At 46.8% G+C, this 23833-nt stretch overlaps 1 protein-coding gene across 1 annotated transcript in view; it reads right to left on the bottom strand.

Annotated features, from left to right (window-relative positions):
* The window catches only part of ATP8A2 (ATPase phospholipid transporting 8A2), a 465925-nt gene continuing 442401 nt past the window's right edge, over window positions 310–23833 (bottom strand). Inside the window, exons 36-37 of the mRNA XM_018056568.1 lie at window positions 6908–6999; window positions 310–2087 (exon numbers count right to left, since the gene is read on the bottom strand). Coding sequence (XP_017912057.1) covers window positions 1990–2087; window positions 6908–6999 — 190 coding nt within the window. The 3' untranslated portion in view covers window positions 310–1989. The remainder of the gene's footprint in view (window positions 2088–6907; window positions 7000–23833) is intronic.

Raw genomic sequence — 23833 nt, 5'->3', positions numbered from 1 at the left:
TATGTGAAGGTGGGGCATCTGTCTGGCTTTGTGTGTTAATTACAGGCACGTATTTTGTTGTGATTCCTGCTCAAGGGTCCTCAACGCCCCCCTCTCGCTGGTTGCCCTAGTGTTTAAAATGCCTCAGACCTTGGGGAGGGAGGAGGGGCAATTTTCCTAACCTTGACTGTTTGCCGTGCTGTTCTGCTTGCCCCGGAGCCCTCTCTGGGCTCTCATCACCTCTCATTTTCTGTAAGCCAGGCAGATCATACCCTAAATGATCTCAATGCCCAATCAGACGCGGATGCTCCAAAAAGAAGGCGAGGAAGCAAAATGCCCCATTGTTTTATTTCGTAATTTAGCATGGCCCTCCCCAGGGGAACTGTGTCGTTTTAACCAGCAACAGCTGCCCAGAAGTATTGATGTTACACCATCCAAATAGCTGGTTTGGCAACAAAGCTGCAAGCAGGGGACATGCCTCCAGGCTGGTTCCAGGTGGTGCCTTCCCTCCCGAAGGCACCTGGGTTTTGTCCTGTTTAGAACGTGGACAAACACATGGCCACCCACCCCCCACCCCCCCATGTTGGAATCAGGGACCCTCCTGTTCAGACAGCTGCTTGCATCTGACATGGGCTGGATAGGAAGGAAAATCTGTCCAGGTAAGAAAAGCTGCTTGCTTGAAACGTCTGGAGCTCTGTTCAATTAAAACTGCAGGCCTGTGGACACTGCAGGCTGATCATGACCACTGTCTGGGCTTCGGGCTTGATTTCAGAATTCTACTGAGATTTGCAGGGAAAGCATCCTCCTTTGGTGTCTCTGCCGCCGCTCCCCTGCAGTGGCTGTCTTCCTCGGCATCCTCAGGGACCCTCACTGGGCTATTTATCCTCCCAGAGTCCTCAGCACCCTCAGGGACCCTCACTGGGCTATTTATCCTCCCAGAGTCCTCAGCACCCTCAGGGACCCTCACTGGGCTATTTATCCTCCCAGAGTCCTCAGCACCCTCAGGGACCCTCACTGGGCTATTTATCCTCCCAGAGTCTGAAGCGACCGGTGTGTTCCTTTGCTGCGGAGACATGCTGTAAATTGACTTGAAATCCAAAATGTGCTCTGAACTCCCAAGAGAACAAGTGTGGGTTCTAATTTAAGCAGGTGTCAAGGTCCAGGGGTCTGGAGGCCAGAAAATGAGGTTTGTAAGCCTGAGCAGGGCAGGCAGGGCTCCAGCAAGTCGACATCACCCTGACCCGCAGGCCTCCTTGCCACCAAAGAGGAAGATAAACACTTGGAATATATGCAAATTGCTGTTTCTTTAGATAGAGAAGAAGGGGGCTTTCTTGCATCCGTTTCTGAATCTGGGGGAGAAAGAGGGAGGGTGAGGATCGGAGCCGGTGCCTGCAGCTGCCATGCACCAAGCGCAGGGCCAGCCATGCAGCGGGACTGTCGTTGGGGCGCCCGGCCGGGAGGCACCGGGCAGGAGGGGCAGGAGACTGTGCGGACCCCGGCGGGTCCGCCCTGCCGAGACCATGACTGAGGTTCCAAAAGTTCTTCTCAGGTTTACCACCCAGATACCTATGTTTATGACTTCATTGCAATCACGATGATGATGCCAACTTCAAACCAACACATGGGACATCAAAGCCAGTGGGCTGTCCACCTCGAGGGAAGGTTCCGTGCAGCCTGTGGAACAAACCTGCGGGTATCCGACCCCTCAGCTGGGCTCCTCACGCAGCACGAAAGCCCGTCCCTGTTCTCTCAGAGCCACCCGGACGGATGTGTAAATACTGGGGAAACATAATGGTTTTAATTTCACACCTCACAGCGCACAGCTGAACGCTTAAACAAGAGTCGGGCCGAGCATGGCGGACGAGCAGGGAGGGCGCGGGGCACCCCGGCGGTCCGGCTCCAGGGTCGCCAGGGCACAGAGCGAAGGAACGGGCTAAGGCCACAGGACGTGTTGCGGTGTTTTGGCTGCTGCCATGAGTCTCTTCTCGCGCTCCGGCGGGAGGCAGCGTCCTACTTCTTCCTGGATTTCTGCTTCGTGGTGTCGTAGGCGCGCACGATTTCCTCCTGAGTCACGGCTCCGTGTTCCTCCTGGGAGAAGGCGTACCCATCTGCAAGAGGAGCACAGGGGCCAGTGAGGAGGGGCGTCCAGAGCAGCTGCTCTGGGGGGAGACACTGCGGCTCTGTAGCCTTGGATGGGGGTCCAGGGACCTGTGACCCCCGTGAAGGGGTGGGTGCTGACACGACTGGGCAGGGCTCAGAGGGGTGGCCTCCCATTTAGCGCAGCCTGTGAGGCATCATCTGTGGGTCACTGGGCCGTGGCTGCACTTTCCCACCACCCATCAAGGGGAAAGGCAAGTCGTCCTGTGCGCGAAACATTCCAATGCGCCCTGAGCCGCAGGCCAGTTGGTAATTCATGCAGCCCTAAACGCACTAACAGGAAAGGCTGGCAGAGCGCACGTGGTGCTGGGAGCCTGCCTGGCTGATGTCGCACGGATCTGGACCAGCAATAAATTACAGTGAGTGTGTGTTCATGTAAATAAAAAGATCACTAGATAAAGTTGAGTTTAATGACTGGCCCAGTGGCTACGTAAAGACTAGATTTTACAACCAGTACCAATAATGATTTTTTGGGGGGGGGGGGCCACAAAGCTTGTGAGATTTTAGTTCCTCATCCAGGGATCGAACCTGGGCCCTTGGCATTGACAGCCTGGAGTTCCTAACCACTGGATCCCCAGGGAGTTCCCAGTTCCAATGATGACGACAGCAGACAATTATTAAATGCTCTGTGTCTCGGGCATTGCTGTATGTATTATGCTAAGCACACATGGCTTGTTTCCTCCTCCTGACAGCCCTAGGAGACAGGTGAGAGTTCTTCCCATGTCACAGGTGGGGAAACTGAGGCACAAGGTGGCAGAGCTGGGAGCTAAGCCCAGGCAGGGCCCACATTCCCCTGCAGCTCTGTCCTGTGTTTTTGGGACGGAGTTTGCATTCCCAGCTCGAGGCAGGACAGTCCCTCCTAACCAGCCATTCCCACTGGAGGGACATTTGCAAAACGCCCTCTCTGCTCACCGACCCTCCTGGGTCAGAGGTCCGGAAACGCCCCACAGCCAGATAAGACCTTCTGAGCAAAAGACAGCTCAGGCCAGGGCCTGCCTCCCATCCACACCTGTTTATGACTTATCCCTGGTGATGTTATCTCATCATGTCCTTTAAAGGAGAACGAGAAATCAGGAGTTTTGCCTGTGTATCATACTGCATATCTTTTTTGTTTGCATTTTTATTTTATATTGACGTATAGTTGATTCATAGCGTTGCGTTTTGGGTGGACAGCACAATGACTTAGTTATACACATGTTCAGTTCAGTTCAATTGCTCAGTCGTGTCCACCTCTTTGCTATCCCATGGGCTGCAGCACGCCAGGCCTCCCTGTCTATCACCAACTCCCGGAGTTTACTCAAACTCATGTCCATTGAGTTGGTGATGCCATCCAACCATCTCATCCTCTGTTGACCCCTTCTTCTCCTGCCCTCAATCTTTCTCAGCATCAGAGTCTTTTCAAATGAGTAAGCTCTTTGCATCAGGTGGCCAAAGTATTGGAGTTTCAGCTTCAATATCAGTCCTTCCAGTGATCTCCTTTAGGATGGACTGGTTGGATCTCCTTGCTGTCCAAGGGGCTCTCAAGAGTCTTCTCCCAGTTAAAAAGCATCAGTTCTTTGGTTGTCAGCTTTCTTTATAGTCCAACTCTCATATCCATACATGACTACTGGAAAAACCATAGCCTTGACCTGACGGACCTTTGATGGCAAAGTAATGTCTCTGCTTTTAAATATACATGTGTGTGTATTCTTTAAGCTCTTTCCCCATTCAGGTTATTAGGGAGTATTGAGCAGAGTCCCCTGAGCTACACAGTAAGGTCTCTTGTTTGTCTGTTTTATATACAGTCGTGTATATACGCCAGTCCCAGTCTCCTGTCCTATCCCTCCCCCCCCACCCCCATGCCATGAGTTCATTTGCTGTGATTCTGCTTCTGTTTTATACAAGTTCATTTGTAGCCTTTTTTAGATTCTGCATGTAAGTGACATCCTGTGATATTTGTCTTTCTGTGTCTGACCTACTTCACTTAGTAGGTAAGTGCTTCTCCCACACCTGGGGAGGCAGGCAGCCACGGGGCTCTCCATCCTAAGCTGGCTGTCGCCCCGCCCCACCTTTACAGGGGATCTGGAGCCCAGGGCCAAGGCCCCAGGTGAGAAGGGCCGGCCAGTCCTTGCTTGGCCACAGAACTGCTGCCCTTTAAGGTTTCAGTCTCCTGGGTTTACTTTTCTGTAAAATAAATGGCCTGCACCGGATGAGGCCTTCACCACGAGTCTTCCATGCGGGCGCCAGGAAGGGCCCTCGGCTGGCAGTGCCCAGGCCACAGAGCTCTCTCCTGCAGGCAGACTGTTTCTATCCTTGGCATCCCCAGGGGAGGCCTCCCCTCCAGGCCAGGGACCAAGGAGCCTGACTTGACAATCAGCCCAGACAAAACAATTGCTAACTGTGTTTTAATGTGTCTTCTCTGGGGGTGGATGGGCTGGAGTGAAGGGGACTTGCTGAGATGTACAAGTAAACATTGCCTGGGAATGTCCTGTAGGGAAGAGGACCTTAGCATCCGGAGTGGTCTACTCCCTGTTGCAGGGGAAGGGCCGCAGCCTTGTCTTTTATTTCTTGTTTTCTGTTCAGACCCGCCTGCGCCTGGGGAAATCAGCTGCAGTGCCCTCCCGGGCTCCTGTTTCCACTCACAGGCACAGGACTGTCAGGTGGGGTAGCTCGGCCCCTCGCACGTGGGGAGGGTTTCCAGGGAAGCTTCTGGTCCGACAGCAGAGCTATTCTCCTGGAGGCTCCTCCACCGGCTCCCCCAGGGGGCATCCACCAGGAGGTTCTCAGCCTCAACTGAGGCTAAGTGGATTTGCAAGAAAGAAAGGATGGTGGTCCTGGGGACAAGGGTGCTCTGTGATTCAGATAAACATTTTCGTCTTGGAAACCAGGCCTGGGAGGGGTTAGACCAGAACCACCAGAACAGTAATTACCCAGCCAGATTCTGCTTGCCCAGCCTGACAAAGATTCCCCATCACTCACAACTCCTGCCAGATGAACAGGTAACTTGCCATCTGCATTCAAACGGGGAAGGGGGGAGCTCTGGCTCTTAGCATTTCCCACCATCATTCATCTCCAGGAAGTCCTGAGAGCCGGGAAGGAATGCTGGGGGCCTGGAGAACACACTTGATGGTTGGCGCATCCGCTTTCTTGATGCTCAGCCGCGGCCGGGACCCAAGGACAGTGTTCGGGTAGGTGGGAGGGCAGACGCACTGCTTAGCTGTTTTGTCTTCTTCTGGTAGAACATTTGGGGAAGTCCATAAAATCGGGTCATTTTTCATTATTTTGGAATAAAACGTCCCTTAAGTAGCAGCATTCCTTCGATGCTGAGCTCTGATAACATCTTAGGGAAAGTAGCTGTTTCCTGTCTGGAAGAGTCCTCAGAGCAGTAGAATGTGGGAAGACCAGGGGGACGGTAAGGAGATCAGACCAGCCAGGGAACGCTGAGCTCAGGCTGCGGACACCATGTACGTGCGGTCCCTGCGAGCAAGTGCTCCGGGACCTGGGCTCCCGGTTCCCTGGGAACACTGAGGCTGGAGGCTGCTCCTCATGCAAGATCGCCTTCTCTGGGGGTGGGTGAACACCCTGCTGTTCATCAGGGTCTTACTACTAGTTGCTGACTATCTTTAAGACATGGTGTGATTTTAGCAGCTTGCTTAATATGTTTGTACTTGCTCATTAGAATTTTTTTTTGTGTGTGTGTCCTTCAAAATATTGAGAGTTCAGAAAACAATTCTTAGTTGTTTTAAGAGCCTTTCTGGTTGTTGCCAGACGCTTCTTGCATGGGTCCTCGTGTGGTCTTTGCTCTCCTCTCTGTTCTTTCTCTGGTCGGAGGCTAAACGGCACAAGCCCCGTGTTTATGGAGCCAGCGCTCTTGTTCCTCGTGGGCTGTGCACCGACCATCATGTGGCCTCACAGACTGTGTAAGATGGACATCATTCCATTTTTTCTCCTCAGGTGAGAAAACAGATGTTCAAAGAAATATGTAAGGTGCTCAAACTTACTCAGTTAGTGGCAGAAAAGTAATACCTAGCATTTATCAGAGTCCTTACTGTTAGGCTCTGTTCCAGGCACTCAGTACGCACAAGCTCAGAGAATCATCCCAGTAACCCAGGTATGTTCTCATGTCCTCCCTGGTTTATAGAAACAGAGGCGCTAACTCACCTGAGATCACAGAGGGGCAGAGATGGGACAGGACTGCAGGCAGCCCGGCTCCAAGGTGCGACCCCGAACCTGGGAGCCCACCACCCCACCTCCTCCAGACTCACCCTCTCAAGGATCAGAGGCCCTGGCTGGGCTCTGGAGCCCCAGGCGGTAATGGATCAGTTACTGCACTGACCTGAGGCTTGGTCAGGTGTCCTGAGGCAGGTAAGCCCATCACCTCCCCGAGCTCCATTCCCACTGACTCTCATGTTTCCCGCTCTCCTGGCCTCTGGCACATCCCCGTGGACCCCACTTGGCAGAAACCAGGCCGAGCCTCCACTTGCGGGGCCAGGGGAGGCAGGGGCTAATGATTGTCATTGCTTAGTTTGCCAAGAGCATGAGGCCATCCTTGGGGGGCACCAGGCAATGGCAACATCACTTCCATCTTAGAAAGAATCTGACTGGGAGGCTAACCACATCTGAGTTTTAAATTTATGGACCATGTCATTCAGACACTTGACTGGGTCCTGGGGAATTACCTGCCATCTGGCTGGCCCTGCCTGGGGCCAGGTATACCAATTCCACTTCCCCATGTGGGGCTCCAGCCTGGCCGTGGTCTCCCTCCATCCCCCTGTCCCAGGGGGCTACTCACGTGGCATGGACTGCTGGAGGGAGCTGCCCCGGAAGAGGGTGGGCGGCGTCTTCCTGCTCAGCCTCTTTAGCAGCCGGTCTCGCTCGTTCATCCTGGGGGCACAGCACACATGGGTCAGTCATCAGCCCCGCAGATACCTCCTGGAGGTGCTTGGAGGGCAACTTCAGGTCGTAAGATGAAACAGACCAGGAAGAAGCTGCCCCGTCCAGAAGAACACCCCATCTCACCAGCGCCCGTCTGTTCACACAGATGCTACCTGCTGCTGTTCGACTCCTCGAACTGGGTCCTTTGAAAGCCGCCCTGTGTCCAGCTTACCCTGTGCAGGACGCCTTGGAGCCCCACCCGCCTCACACCTGAGGGGACCAGAGCTGTGGTTCTGGTGAATGAAAACCCTCCATCCCTGCCAGGCCTGGAGCCTCCCCCGGTACCCTGGGGACCCGGCAGGAAATGGTTTCTTTCTGCAGAACCTGATGCTTCTTTAGAACCACGGTGAACACCAAGGTGCATTTTCTTTGAAAATACAAGGATTAGGAGTTCTTCCTGCCTCTCCAGACATGATCCTCTCCAAGGCCACCACTGCTGCAGGGAGGCAGAGGTCCCCCCTGAGGACGGCTGGGCTTTATGCCTGCAAACCAAGGGAAGAGGTACTTGGGGTGGTACAGTGCCCTGACTTCCTCCTGTTGGGGGGACGTCACCGGGCTTTCCCCAAGAGACCACGGTGTACAGAGCTGCCCACACTATCTGTGATGGCTGGACTGGGCCCCTCCAGACTGCGCCTGTGGGAGCCCCAACCCTTCAGGATGCCAGGATGGGGCTGGATTAGGACAGGGGGCTTTTAAAGAGCTGATTCAGTTCAATGGGTTCCCTGGTGGCTCAGACGGTAAAGAAAACATCTGTAATGCAGGAGATCTGGGTTCACTCCCTGGGTTGGGAAGATCCCCAGGAGAAGAGAATAGCTACCCACTCTAGTATTCTTGCCTGGAGAATCCCATGGACAGAAGAGCCTGGCGGCCTACAGTCCACAGGGTTGCAAAGAGTTGGACATGACTGAGCAACTAGTGTTAAGTTCAAATGGAGTTGTTGGGTCAACCCTAATCCAATCTGAAAGGGTCCTTATGAGGAGCAGCGATTAAGACACACACACACAGAGGGATGACCAAGCGAGGACACGGAGAGGAAACTGCCTTCACCTACAAGCAGAGGAGGCCACCCCCAGAGGAACCAGCCTGGTAGACACCTTGCTCTGGGACTTCTGACCTCCAGAACCGTGAGAAAACACTGCTGTTGTTTAAACCACCTGCTGAGTGGTACTTGCTATGGCAACGCACACAGCCCCCTCCCCGACCCCCAATCTGCTCTGCCCCGCTTCCTACGATGGCAGCTGTGGGAGAAGCCAGGGTTGCCTATGGTCCAGGCCTGAGCCCAGGGCCCACTTCATGCTCCCCCAAGGGCCTGTGCAGTGGGAGCAGGGCCCAGCTCCTCTCCATAGACCTACAAGCTGAAGTTCACTGTGTACCAAGACCGCAGTGCCGGATTATCTTGGTTGGAAGGAAGAGCCTCAGCCTGCCCACCTCGGGAAGACAGGTGATGAGAACATGCGCTTCTCTCTCCCCTCACACTGCTTCTTCCTGCCCTCTCGTCTTTCCTTCCAGGGAAATGAACTGCCCTGGGCCCTCTGAACCACCACCCTGAGCCACAAGGCAGGGCAGATGCACCATCCACAGCTCCCAGACTCTCTGGGCATCACCAGGCACTGCGGTCTTCAAGCAGGTATGCTGATCAAGGTGCTTGGTTATTCGTCAGCTTGACTTACTTCCACACACACATTCAGACACAGTCTCCACTTGCACTCTTGTGCCAAGTCCTACAAGTGTTGGAAAAGCTCAAGACAGAAAGGGGTGTAAGAATAATATTTACCACTTCCAGCATTCTGCTATCTATATATGGTTTGAAAGTCACCTAAGTTTGAAGACTTAGGAAGAAAGGTGAAGAAAACACAATCAAATGTTTACTTTGGTTAATTCTGCTTAATAAGAAGAAAAAAAAGGAGTACAGATTACTCAGGAAAGAATAAGTTATGTCTAAAAAAGAGAACTCTTGACAAAATATTACAAACCAAATTCAGCAGTATAATTAAAGGATTATATAACCTTAACAAGGGCTTTGCTTGTGGCTCAGTCAGTAAATAATCTGCCTGCAATGCAGGAGACCCAGGTTCAATCCCTGGGTCAGGAAGATCCCCTGGAGAATGATATGGCAACCCACTCCAGTATTCTTGCCTGGGAAATTCCATGGACAGAGGATCCTGGCTGGCTCCTGTCCATGGGGTCTCAAGAGTTGGAAACAACTTAGCGACTAACTACCACCAACAACCTCACCAAATGGGATTTATCCCTGAATGCAAAGGTCATACAACATATAAAAATCAATCAATATAATACACCACATTGACAGAATGAAAGAACAGTATCAATGATCTCCTAAATTCACACAGAAAAATCATTTGACAAAGTCCGATGCCCTTTCATAATAAAAATACTCAGCAAACTAAGACAAGAAGGGAAGTTCCTCAACAGAGCATTTATGAAAAAGCCACAATTGACATCATACTCTGTAGTGAAACACATCTCTCTTATGATCAGGAACAAGACAAAGCTGTGTGGTTTTACCACTTCTATTCAACAAATTTACTGGATGTTCTAACCAAAGCAGTTAGGTAAGATTCCAACAACTTTTTTTTTATAGAAATGGAAAAATTTATCCTAAGATTCAAGTAGTCAAAATGATCTTGAAAAAAGAACAACAGAATTATTGGACTCATACTTCCTGATTTCAAGATTTACTATAAAACCATAAGTAAAAGTGAGTCACTCAGTCGTGCCCAACTCTTTGCGACCCCATGGATTAAATAGTCCATGGAATTCTCCAGGCCAGAACACTGGAGTGGGTAGCTGTTCCCTTCTCCAGGGGATCTTCCCAACCCAGGGAATGAACCCAGGTCTCCCGCATTGCAGGCAGATTCTTTACCAGCTGACCACAAAGGAAGTCCAAGAATACTGTAGTGGGTAGCCTATCCCTTCTCCAGGGGATCTTCCTGACCCAGGAACTGAACTGCGATCTCCTGCATTGCAGACAGATTTTTTTTACCAACTGAACTACCAGGAAGTCCTGAAATTTACAGACATATAAATCAGTGTAGCGTAGTTAAGAGCCTAGTAGTAAACTTGTACATCTATGATTGGCTGACTTTTGCCCAAGGTACCAATACCATTCATGAGGAGAAAAATGTCTCTTCAGCAAATGGATCTGGAGTAACTGAGGTTGAGTTCTAGCCTGCAATCACAGGCAAAAAGTAGCTCAGAATGGGCCAAAGACCTAATGTAAGAGCTGTGCTTGTTGTTTGGTCACCCAGTCATGTCTGACTCTTTGTGACCCCATGCACTGCAGCACACCAGGCCTCCCTGCCACTGTAAGAGCCAAAACTACATAAATCTTTATATGGATAAAAATAAAAAGATTTTTATATATCTATATAGAACTATATAAATATTTATGACCTTAGATATGGCAGTTTCTTAGCTATGATACCCAAAGCATAGGCAACAACAACAAATATAGATAAACTGGGCTTCATCAAAATTAAAAGCTTTTCTGAATCAAAGACATTATTAAGAATGTGAACAATCCAATCAAAAAATAGGTCTTCTATATGTCTAAAAAATAGACATTTCTCCAGACAGATGGCTGAAAGATATGAAAAGATGGTCAACATCGTTATCAGGGAAATGCAAATCAAAACCACAAGGAGATTTCACTTCACAATGGTCAGAATGGCTATCATCAAAAAATCTATGAACAATAAATGCTGGAGACGGTGTAGAGAAAAAGGAACACTTCTACCCTGTCAGTGGGAATATAAATTGGTATAATATACATGAGTACAACTATTACAGAGACCAGTATGGGGGTTCCTTACAAAACAATATAGAATGACCATGTGATCCTTAAATTCCACTGCTAGGCATATATCCAAAGAGAAACATAATTCAAAATGATATATGCACTCCAGTGTTCACTGTAGCACTATTCACAATAACCAGGACACGGAAGCAACCTAAGTGTCCAGAGACAGAGGATGGATAAAGAAGACATGGTACATACATATATACTGGAATCAGTAATTCAGTCGCTCAGTTGCGTCCGACTCTTTGTGACCCCATTGACTGCGCACACCAGGCCTCAGTGTCCATCACCAACTCCCGGAGTTCACTCAAACTCAAGCCCATTGAGTCAGTGATGCCACCCAACCACCTCATCCTCTGTGTCCCTTCTCCTCCTGCCTTCAATCTTTCCCAGCATCAGGGTCTTTTCCAATGAGTCAGTTCTCCATATCAGGTGGCCAAAATATTGGAGCTTCAGCTTCAGCATTAGTCCTTCCAATGAATATTCAGGATTGATTTCCTTTACGATGGACTGGTTGGATCTCCTTGCAGTCCAAGGGACTCTTAAGAGTCTTCTCCAATACCACAGTTCAAAAGCATCACTTCTTAGGCGCTCAGCTTTCTTTATAGTCCAACTCTCACATCCATACGTGACTACTGGAAAAACCATAGCTTTGACTAGATGGACCTTTGTTGACAAAGTAATAACTCTCCTTTTTAATATGCTGTCTAGCTTGGTCATAACTTTTCTTCCAAGGAGCAGGCATCTTTTAATTTCATGGCTGCAGTCACCATCTGCAGTGATTTTCGAGCCCCCCAAAATAAAGTCTGTCACTGTTTCCATTGTTTCCCCATCTATTTGCCATGAAGTGATGGAACTGGATGCTATGATCTTAGTTTTCTGAATGTTGAACTTTAAGCCTACTTTTTCACTCTCCTTTTTCACTTTCATCAAGAGGCTCTTTAGTTCTTTGCTTTCTGCATTAAAGGTGGTGTCATCTGTGTATCTGAGGTTATTGATATTTCTCCCGGCAATCTTGATTCCAGCTTATGCTTCATCCAGACTGGCATTTCTCATGATGTTCTCTGCGTATAAGTTAAATAGGCAGGGTGACAATATACAGCCTTGATGTACTCCTTTCCCAATTTAGACCCAGTCTGTTGTTCCATGTCCAGTTCTAACTGTTGCTTCCTGACCTGCATACAGATTTCTCAGGAGGCAGGTCAGGTGGTCTGATATTCCTATCTCTTTCAGAATTTTCCACAGTTTGTTGTGATTCACACAGTCAAAGGCTTTGGTATAGTCAATAAAGCAGAAGTAGATCTTTTTCTGGAACTCTCTCGCTTTTTCGATGGTCCAACAGATGCTGGCAATTTAATCTCTGGTTCCTCTGTCTTTTCTAAATCCAGCTTGAACATCTGGAAGTTCACAGTTCACGTACTACTGAAGCCAGGCTTGGATAATTTTGAGCATTACTCTGCTATTATGTGAGATGAGTGCAATTGTGAGGTAGTTTGAGCATTCTTTGGCATTGCCTTTCTTTGGGATTGAAATGAAAACTAACCTTTTCCAGTCCTGTGGCCACTGCTGAGTTTTCCAAATTTCCTGGCATATTGAGTGCAGCATTTTCACAGCATCATCTTCCAGGATTTGAAAATGCTCAACTGGAATTCCATCACCTCTACTAGTTTTGTTCATAGTGATGCTTCCTAAGGCCCACTTGACTTCACATTCCAGGATGTCTGGCTCTAGATTAGTGATCATACCATCGTGATTATCTGGGTCATGAAGTTCTTTTTTGTACTGTTCTTCTGTGTATTCTTCCACCTCTTCTTAATATCTTCTGCTTCTGTTAGGTCCATACCATTTCTCTCCTTTATTGAGCCCATCTTTGCATGAAATGTTCCCTTGGTATCTCTAATTTTCTTGAAGAGATTTCTAGTCTTTCCCATTCTGTTGTTTTCCTCTATTTTTTTGCACTGATCACTGAGGAAGGCTTTCTTAGCTCTCCTTGCTATTCTTTGCAACTCTGCATTCAAGTGGGTATCTTTCCTTTTCTCCTTTGCCTTTCGCTTCTCTTCTTTTCACAGCTATTTTTAAGGCCTCTTCAGACAACCATTTTGCCTTTTTACATTTCTTTCTCTTGGGGATGGTCTTGATCACTACCTCCTGTACAATGTCATGAACCTCTGTTCCTAGTTCTTCAGGCACTCTATCAGATCTAATTCCTTGAATCTATTTGTCACTTCCACTGTATAATTGTAAGGGATTTGATTTAAGTCATACCTGAATGGTCTAGTGGTTTTCCCTACATTCTTCAATTTCAGTATGAATTTGGCAATGAGTTCATGATCTGAGCCACAGTCAGCTCCTGGTCTTGCTTTTGCTGACTGTATAGAGCTTCTCCATCTTTGGCTGCAAAGAATGTAATCAATCTGATTTTGGTATTGACCACTGGTGATGTCCATGTGTAGAGTCTTCTCTTCTGTTGTTGGAAGAGGGTGTTTTCTATGACAAGAGCATTCTTTTGTCAAAACTCTATTAGCCTTTGCCCTGCTTCATTCTGTGCTCCAACGCCAAACTTGCCTGTCACTCCAGGTATTTCTTGACTTCCTACTTTTGCATTCCAGTCCCCTATAATGAAAAGGATATCTTTTTTGGGTGTTAATTCTAGAAGGTCTTGTAGGTCTTCATGGAACTGTTCAGTTTCTTTAGCATTACTGATCGGGGCATAGACTTGGATTACTGTGATACTGAATGGTTTGCCTTGGAAACCAACAGAGATCATTCTGTCGTTTTTGAGATTGTATCCAAGTACTACATTTTGGACTCCTGTTGACTATGATGGCTACTCCATTTCTTCTAAGGGATTCTTGCCCACAGTAGTAGATATAATGGTCATCTGAGTTAAATTCACCCATTCCAGTCCATTTTAGTTTGCTGATTCCTAAAATGTCATTGTTCACTCTTGCCATCTCGTATTTGATCACTTCCAATTTGCCTTGATTCATGGACATAACATTCCAGGTTCCTATGCAATATTCCTCTTTGCAGCATCAGACTTTGCTTCTATCACCAGTCATGTCCACAACTGGGTGTTGTTTTTGCTTTGGCTCCATCTCTTCATTCTTTCTGGAGTTATTTCTCCAATGATCTCCAGTAGCATATTGGGCACCTACCGACCTGGGGAGTTCATCTTTCAGTGTCATAACTTTTTCCCTTTTCATACTGTTCATGGGGTTCTCAAGGCAGGAATACTGAAGTGGTTTGTCATTCCCCTTGCCAGTGGACCACGTTTTGTCAGAACTCTCCACCATGACTCATCCATCTTGGGTGGCCCTACACAGCATAGGCTCATGGTTTCACTGAGTTAGACAAGGCTGTGTCCATGTGATCAGATTGGTTAGTTTTCTGTGATTGTGGTTTTCAGTCTGTCTGCCCTCTGATGGAGAAGGATAAGAGGCTTATGGACGCTTCCTGAAGGGAGAGACTGACTGAGGGGGGGAAACTGGGTCTTGTTTTGATGGATGGGGCCATGCTCAGTAAATGTTTAATCCAATTTTCTGTTGATGGGTGGAGCTCTATCCCCTCCCTGTTGTTTGACCTGAGGCCAAATTATGGTGGAGGTAATGAAGATAATGGCAGTTCAGTTCAGTTCAGTCGCTCAGCCCTGCTTGACTCTTTGTGACCCCATGAATCACAGCACGCCAGGCCTCCCTGTCCATCACCAACTCTTGGAGTTCACTCAAACTCACGTCCATTGAGTTGGTGATGCCATCCAGCCATCTCATCCTCAGTTGTCCCCTTCTCCTCCTGCCTCCAATCCCTCCCAGAATCAGAGTCTTTTCCAATAAGTCAACTCTTCGCATGAAGTGGCCAAAGTATTGGAGTTTCAGCTTTAGCATGAGTCCTTCCAATGAACACCCAGGACTGATCTCCTTTAGAATGGACTGGTTGGATCTCCTTGCAGTCCAAGGGACTCTCAAGAGTCTTCTCCAACACCACAGTTCAAAAGCATCAATTCTTTGGCGCTCAGCTTTCTTCACAGTCCAACTCTCACATCCATGCATGACCACTGGAAAAACCATAGCCTTGACTAGACGACCTTTGTTGGCAAAGTAATGTCTCTGCTTTTGAATATGCTGTCTAGGTTGGTCATAACTTTCCTTCCAAGGAGTAAGCATCCTTAAATTTGCAGTCACCATCTGCAGTGATTTTGGAGCCCCCCAAAATAAAGTCCAAAACAATGCCATTAGCAGCAAAATGGACAGACCTGGAGATGATCACATCAACTGAGGTAAGTTAGAGAAGGACAAATATCATATCACTTAGATGGGGAAGCTAACAAAACTAATAAAAACGATACAAATGAGCTTAGTTTCAAAGCAGCCTCACAGATCTCAAAATCACACTTAAGATTAACAAAGGGGAAACTTGGGGGAAAGTGATAAATTAGGAGATTTGGATTAACATGTACACACTATTATATATCAAATAGATAACTAACAAGGACTCAAAGCTATACACTGAGCACAAATTTATGACACTGAGTGTCATACACTCAGTGTTCTGTAATGATACACATATAAAGTATATATATAAATATATATATATAACGATCATGTTGCTGTTCACATGAAACTGATACAACATTGTAAATCAACTATACTCCAATGGAAATCTTTTTAAGAAAGTGAAAGGACAACCACAGAATGAAAGTATTTACAAATTGAGTATCTGGTAAGGGCCTAGTATCCAGAATGTATCAATAATCCCAACTCCACAGCAAAAAGACAGCCAAACCAAACCAAAAAGGGGCAAAGGATTTGGATACATTATCCGAAGAAGAAACACCATGGTCAATGAGCACATGAGAAGATACTCAACATCACTAGTCATTAGGGAAATGCAAATCAGAGCCACAAAGAAATAGCACCTAGCATCTACTAGGACAGCTATAAGAAAAACGAGAACAAATAATGACAAGTCTTGGAGAGGATGTGGAGAGATGAGAACATTAGCACATTACTGGTGGGCCTGTAAAATGGTGCCGCCATGGTTCTTCAGGAACTTCAATGTGGAACAGCTATCTCACCTAGCCATTCGACTCCTAGGTTACGTAACAGCCCAAAGAACCGAAAATGGACTCAGACCCTTGTACACCAATGTCTACAGCAGTGTTATTCATAATAACAGTCCAGATAGATACCTATCAATTGCTGTGTGGATAAACCACGTGTGGTCTAGCCATATGGCAGAATATTATTCAGCCACAAAAAGGAACAAAGTACTCACATGGGCACAACATGGAAGAACCTGGAACACCTTATGGTGAGTGAAAGGTGCCAACCCAGTAGGCCACGTCTCATCTGGTTTCATTTACATGAAGTGTCTGGAACAGGCAACTACATGGAGACAGAAGAATGGGCGGGGACTGCAGCGGGCAGCTGGGGGGAGGTGGGGAGGGGAGGGGAGCGGGGAGCATCCGCTGAAAGCATCTGAGGTTTCCGTCTGGGGAGATGCAAATGTTCTGGAACTAAACAGGGGTGATGGCTGCACAGCAGGTGAATGTAGTAAACGCCACCGAACTGTACACTTAGAATGGTAACTCTCATATACAGGGTAAACAAGGGCTTATACTGAACTATAGTCAGTATCCTGTGATAAACCACAATGGAAATGCCACCGAACTGCACACTTAGAATGGTAACTCTTATAGACAGTAAACAAGGTCTTATATTGAACTATAGTCAGTATCCTGTGATAAACCACAATGGAAAAGAATATGAAACAATACATATGTATAACTGACTCATTTTGCTGTACAGCAGAAATTAATACAACATTGTAAACCAACTCTACTTCAATAACATTAAAAAAAATAAAACTAAATTTGAAAGGACAGGGACTGGCTTCTGAATGGAGCACAATTGCCTCTCCTCACCTGAAGGGTTGGTAATGATGTCCTCTTTATGGTTTATCTTCCCCACCGGGGGTGGGAGGGGGAAATGGAGTCGAGTGCTTGTTTGACCTTTATCCACTGCAGCTTAGGCAGAGATACTGCCTGAGCTCTATCCCCGCTGTGGAAGGTGCAGGCAAACACCAGTGACGGTGGTGAAAGCCTGTCTCAGGCAGCCCCTCAGGCAGACTGCTGCGAAGCCGGCACATCCTGGGGGAGGTGGTTGGTGCGCTCCAGTCTCAAAGAGCAGCAGCAGAATGGAGCAGAGAGCTGGCAAGTGTTATTCGGGGGATAATAAACCTATACCCACGTGCGTACCGGGAAGCTGCTCCTGCTAGAACCACACATGCATCACTGGTACAGAGCAGAGCATGGAGGGTACAGCAAGAACCACGAATCTGCTTTAGATCTTGTCAAAAGTTGACACTTTCCAACTGTGGGGCCAGAGAAGCAAGGAGATCAAACCAGTCAATCCTAAAGGAAATCAACCCTGAATATTCATTGGAAGGAAGGATGCTGAAGCTGAAGCTCCGGTACTTTGGCCACCTGATGGCAAAGAGCCAACTCATTGGAAAACACCCTGATGCTGGGAAAGATTGAAGGCAGGAGGAGAAGGGGATGATAGAGGATGAGATGGTTGGATGGCATCACTGATTCAGTGGACATGAGTTTGAGCAAGCTCCAGGAGTTAGTGATGGACAGGGAAGCCTGGCATGCTGCAGTCCATGGGGACGCAAAGAGTTGAACACAACCAAGCGATTGAACAACAGAAGTTACAGCTGGTAGGAATCACAGCTGACACCACAAAGCAGCCAAAAAGTCAGGTATTTTTAGAAACTTATTTTTAAATGACTGCTGGACTGTCTTCAAAACATAAATCTCATGGGTTCCTCAAGATAAAAGCTAATCCAAAGTCCCCTTACCTTCTGGTAGAGCCAAGCATCTACCCAGCTAGCTGTTGAAATTTGAACCCACTTTTAAAAATCCCCAGGGAATGAAACTTCATGGCCTCAATTGGTAATTTATTTGACCTCATTATAATCTCAACATTAGGAAATGAGAAATTTTGGGCTCAATCATATTCCAGACTTACCTAGGCCTTTGTAGGATTAAAAAGTAAAAACCCTACCAAAACAACAAAAACGAAAAAAACCCTCACCATAGTTAAATACACTTATGTAATGAGGGAAAATAGCAAGAATGAAACAAAACAGTATTTCCAGCCCAAGATTCTGTTAAGACAGGTGTTCTATGCTGGAGGTATGAGCCCTTCATAAACTCTATGGTGGTGGTGATGCCTTAAGTCGCTCAGTCGTGCCCGACTCTTTGTGACACCATGAACTGTAGCCCACCAGGCTCCTCTGTCCATGGGATTCTCCAGGCAAGAATACTGGAATGGGTTGCCATTTCCTTCTCCAGGGCATCTTCCTGACCCAGGGATTGAACCCAGGTCTCCTGCATTGGCAGGTGGATTCTTTATCCACTGAGCCACCAGGGAAGCCCTCATAAACTCTATTAGATGGTGGTAAATTATTCTCCTCCTGGGTTGCCTTTGAGGCACTGGGGGTGGAGGGCCATATCAGAGAGGCTCTCCTGGCCACTTATCCTGCAGGAATCACAGAGAGCAGGCTGGGGAGGAGGCCTTGTGAGCAGAGACTCAGGAACACCAATGCAGCTCTGCGTGTTCCCCTGGAGGGCTCGTCCTCAGGCAGGGACCAGGTCCTCTGTCTTCTTTGCATTTTCACAGTGCCCACCCTGGCTGAGAACAGGGGACACAGTTACACACACAAAGCCACACTTGTGCTTGACACTACCCTGGGTGTCTGCCCTGTGTCTCCATCACTGGACCTTGCATCCTGAGGCTCTGTGTCTGTCCACACTGCCCACCGCTGACCTCAGGACAGCAGGTGTCCCAACGCCAGCTGTGAAAATTCCTCTTTAATAAATTCTTCTTTTAAAATGCCAGAATAGAGAGCCTTCCCGGGGGACTCGGTGGTAAAGAATTCGCCTGGCAGTGCAGGAGACATGGGTTCGATCCCTGGTCTGGGAAGATCCCACATGCCACGGGACAGCTGAGCTCATGCACCGCAACTACTGAGCCTGTGCTCTAGAGCCCTGGAGATACTGAGTCCACATGGCACAGTTCCTGCAGCCCTGGCCCCCTAGAGACTGTGCTCCACAACCAGAGAGGCCACCACAGTAAGAAGCCTGAGTGCCACGGCTAGACAGCAGCCCACGCAGCAATCGAGACCTGGCACGCACAAAGACACACAAAAGTTAGAGAAGTGACGGAATAGGGACACCATCCCACCTCTCTCTGAGAAGAGGAAAGCGGCCTCGACTACCCTGTGAGTGAGAATTGAAACAGCTCCGTGGTCTTTACAGGGACAGGACACTGTGTTTTGTCAAGAAAAGAATTCAGATGCAAGCAACAGCTGGAGGACAGTCTGGCTGAGGACAGGATAGAGTTCAAGGTTAACTAACTTAATACAAATTCCATTCCCCAAATAAAAAGATTCCTCTCGTCCTCCCAGGTCTCAAGTCTCCTCTGACCATCAAAACTGGGGAGTGGAGGGAAGGAAGGCTTGTCTCAGCAGCGTCTGTTTTCTTCTCTTCTGCACAAGGCTTTGGACAGTGCGGGTAAGGGGCGCATTCTGGGTGTCACAAGACATCTCAGCCTTCTATAGTGTGGATTGGGTGATTTCTTTTCAAACAGAAGAGTGTGACCAAGGAGTGGTAGTACCAAATTGTGTGGTGAACTTGACAGGGGAAACAGTGGATATGAAACCTCAAAAAAAAGGGGGTTCTGATAGAGAACAGACCGTGGACACAGTGGGAGAGGGCGGGGCAAGTTGAGAAAGTAGCACTGAAACATACATGTCACATGTGCAAAATAGCTGGGGGGAAGCTGCGGCATCTCACAGGGGCTCAGCTCGGCTCCGTGATGACCTAGAGGCGTGGGAGGGAAGTTTAACTGGAGGGTACATATGTTCACTATGGCTGATTCACGTTGTTGTACAGCAGCAACCAACACACGGTCAAGCAATTATTCTCCAACTAAAAGTAAATTTTAAAAACTATTATACAATACCTCCTTGAAGTCAAAAAAGACAAGCGAGGTCTGTCTGTTGACAACCAGCCTGGCTCAGGACACAGGTGGTGTGTGTGAGGTGACGGTGGTGATGGATAGGGCTGCCTGGGAAACTTTAACAAAAGAAGGGGCAGGAGACATTGAAAAGATCCCACAGCAAAGACAGATAATGTAAATCCTCTTCCACCGTGCCTGCTCAAGGGGTGGGAATCTAAGTAAACCAGTGAGGTTAGGAGGAAAGCCAAAAAGAGATAGAAACGGGCAGCCAGCAACTACACTGTCCTTTACCTGAAACAGCAAATTAGGTAAAATTGGCAAAAATGCTTCTCCTGAAAATCAGTATTATCATATTCTGTCTACTTTTAAAACATTTAAAAGACTGTTAAAAACAAAATTCCCAGAGAAACTTCTGCCTCCAAGAGGATGGAATAGGTGCATTTTTCTCTCTTCTTCCTGTAAAGTACAACTGACAACCCTGGACATCACATGTCAGACAAACATATGAAGATACTGAAACAGTGGCGAGAAGGTGGAAGGCCAGCTGGGCACCTTGGGGCACGAGAAACCGGAGTCTCCTTTTGGCTCGTAGATTCCAGACTTAGAGTGGAAGAGCCTGGGAATCCAGAAATGCCCAGGGGTGCAGACAGAAACACAGGAAGAAAGCCCTCTTGTCTTCTGCCAAAGAAGCAGGAAGGCTGCAGCCTCACAAGACAGAACACTCAGACTATAACCACTGTAACCACACACTGCAGAAGCTGGGACTCTGCTCTCATCTGTGTCGGCAAAGACAAAGTGAGACCTGGACTCCACCCTCAAGAGGCTGTGACAAGGTGTCCTAAAACCCTACTGTGTACGTGATGGAGGAGGCAAGGTAGGCACCTGTGGTTTTCATCCCTGCCAGCATCTGGCCCCCTGTGGTGTCAGCGGAGATGTTGGGAGATGCACAGGGGAGAATGGACTTCTGTCCTTCCTCTCCTCACTGGGGGTGGTACCAGAAAAGGCCTAATGGAGAATCAGGACTTTCATCCTTACCCAGTAGTGATGAGGAGGTACCTACCACTGACCCCTCCCCACCTTCCCTGCAGTATCACTGGAGACCAGGCAGAGAGCAGGAACTCTCACCTGCTCTCTGCTGGCATCCACACAGACCAAGCTGGGGTCTGGGAGAACCTCTGCCTGGCTGGGGGGAACCTGCCATAAATCCAGAGTCACATAACACAACACCCAAACGTCCAGGTTTTATGTGACAGGTTCTATACTGAGAACCAGGAAGGTCTGAAACTGAATGTAAAGAGATCAACAGATACCAATATTCAAGATGACAGAGATGGTGGAATAACCTGGCTAAGATTTTAAAGCAGCCACAATAAAAATGCTTCAGTGAGCAACTATGAACATGCTAAAAGCAAATGGAAAAAACAGAAGAAAGCCTCAGCAAAGATACAGAACACAGAAGAAGAGCCAATTGGAAATTTTAGAAGCTCAAAAACACAATCACTGAAATAAAAAGCACGGTGGATGGGCTGTCTTGATGCCAGGGCAGAGGGGGCAGAGGAAACAATCTGTAAACCGGAAGACAGGGCAGTAAGCAATGATCTGAGTCCAGTGACAGAGACACACAGTCTGCAGGAAAAATTCACAGAGCCTTGGGGACCTGCGGCAAGATAACTGGCAACATAACCATTCATGTCTTTAGAGCTCTGGAAGGACAGGTGACCGAGGATGGTGCTGAAAAAGCATTCCAAGAAATAAAGGCTGAAAACTCTCCAAATTTGGTGAGAGACATCATCCTAGAGATTCAAGAAGCTCCATGAATCTTAACTGGGATAAACCCAAAGAAAGCCAGGCCAAGACAGATTATAATTACACTTTTGGAAATTAAAGACAAAGAAAAGATCTTAAAAAGCAGCCAAAGAGAAATGACACTCTATCTATAGTGGAAAACCAATTCAAATGACAAAGGATTTCTCATCAGAAATGACTGAGGCCAGACTTGGCATAATATTTTTCAAGTGCTGAAAGAAAAGAACTGTCAACTCCATGAAAATACCTTTCAGAAATGAGGAAGAAATTGGAACATTTTTAGATGGAAAGAAAACTAAGAGAATCTGTCACCACTGAAACTGCCCTATGAGAATTGCTAAAGGAAGTTCTAAAAACAAGAAGGGAATAATAAAAGAAGGAATTTTAGCACATCAGGGGAGAACACGGTGAGCAAATATGTGGGGAAAACAATGAACCCTCTCTTTCCTCCTGAATTCTCCAAATTACGTCTGACAAGTTAAAGCAAAAATTACATACTTTCTGATGTGGTTCTGAATGTATGTAGAGAAAATATTTAAGAATATTATAAGTATGGGTGGGTAAAGAGATAAAAGGAGGCAAGATTTCTGTACTTCATTCAGACTGGTAAAATGACACCACCAGTAGACTGAGATTAGTTTTGTATTTATAATGTAATGCATAGAACAACCAGTAGAAAGAAACTATACTGTAGAGACATTAAAAAACACAACAGATAAATAAAAATGGAATACGAGAAAGTGTTCACATAACACAAGAAGAAAAAACAGAAAAATGAAAAATAGGACAAATAAAAAACAAAGGATACGATGGTAAACGAAGCCCAAACATATTAATGATACATAAAATATAAGTGCTTTAAATATGCCAATTAAAAGACATGGGGTGGCAGAATGGATCACAAAACTGGACCCAATGATATGATATGCTGTTTACAAGAAACTTACACTTTAAATATATTGCTATAGAAAGACAGAAAATAAAAGGATGGAAAAAAAAATCATATGAATATTAACCAAAGGAAAGGAGGAGTAACTATATTAACATAAGATAAAGTAGATTTGAGAACAAAGAAAAAGTACCAGACAGTGAAAGACATTATATAACGACAAAAAGGTCAGTGTACCCAAAACACACAGCAATCCTAAATGAATGTCTGTGCACCAGGCAACAGAGATGGAAAGTGTTGAAGCCCAAACTAATACATTGAAAGAAAAGTAGATTCACAATTACAGTTGAATCTGTCAATATGCCTCTCCCAACATTTGACAGTACAGACAAAATAAGCAAGGAAAAGTCACATAATCATATCAGTTGATGCAAATTAAAACCACAGTGAGTTATTATTACACAGCTTTCACAGTGGTTAACATTATAAAAATAGGGACCACACCAAATGCTAGCAAGGATCTGGAAAAACTGGATTCCTCACACATTACTGGTAGGGATGTTATGTGGTCTGACCACTAGTTCCTTAAAAACACCAAACATACCACATTGTTATGAATATACCAAAACCACTGAATTTACACTTAAAAACGATGAAGTTTATGTATTTAAATTGTATCTCCAAACAAATGATCAGATAAGCCTGGACTAACATATAGCCCAAGTTGCCAGTCCACAGAACTTTGAGCTAAATAAATGGTTGATTTTTTTCAAAGGGTGGAGGGAACACCTAAGCATGCATGTACCGTAAACCCAGCAGTTGTGGTCCTGGACTTTCATCCCAGAAAAACGAACTCAGGTTCATGCAAAAACCTGTACACACATGCCTATAAGAGCTTTATTCATAATAGCCCCAATCTGGAAACCCAGGTATCTTTCAACAGGTGAATGGTTTAACAAAGCTTGGTATATCCATACCATGACGTACTACTCAGCAGTTAAGAGGAAGGAAGAACTGATACATGAAACCACACACACAGATCTCCAGAGAACCATGCTGTGTGAGCAAAGCTCACTGCCAGAAGGTTACATACTGCATGGTTCATTCATATGACTTTCTTGAAATGACCAAATTATAGAACTAGAGAACAGAGAGACGGAGCTAAGCAGAGGATAGAGAGTAGATTGGATTATAAAAAGATGACATGAGAAGCCCTGTGGCGATGGAAACATTCTATATCCT

Source organism: Capra hircus, chromosome 12 (genome assembly GCF_001704415.2).
Source record: "Capra hircus breed San Clemente chromosome 12, ASM170441v1, whole genome shotgun sequence".
Taxonomy (NCBI): Eukaryota; Metazoa; Chordata; class Mammalia; order Artiodactyla; family Bovidae; genus Capra; species Capra hircus.
This window is presented reverse-complemented; position numbering and strand designations above follow the sequence as displayed.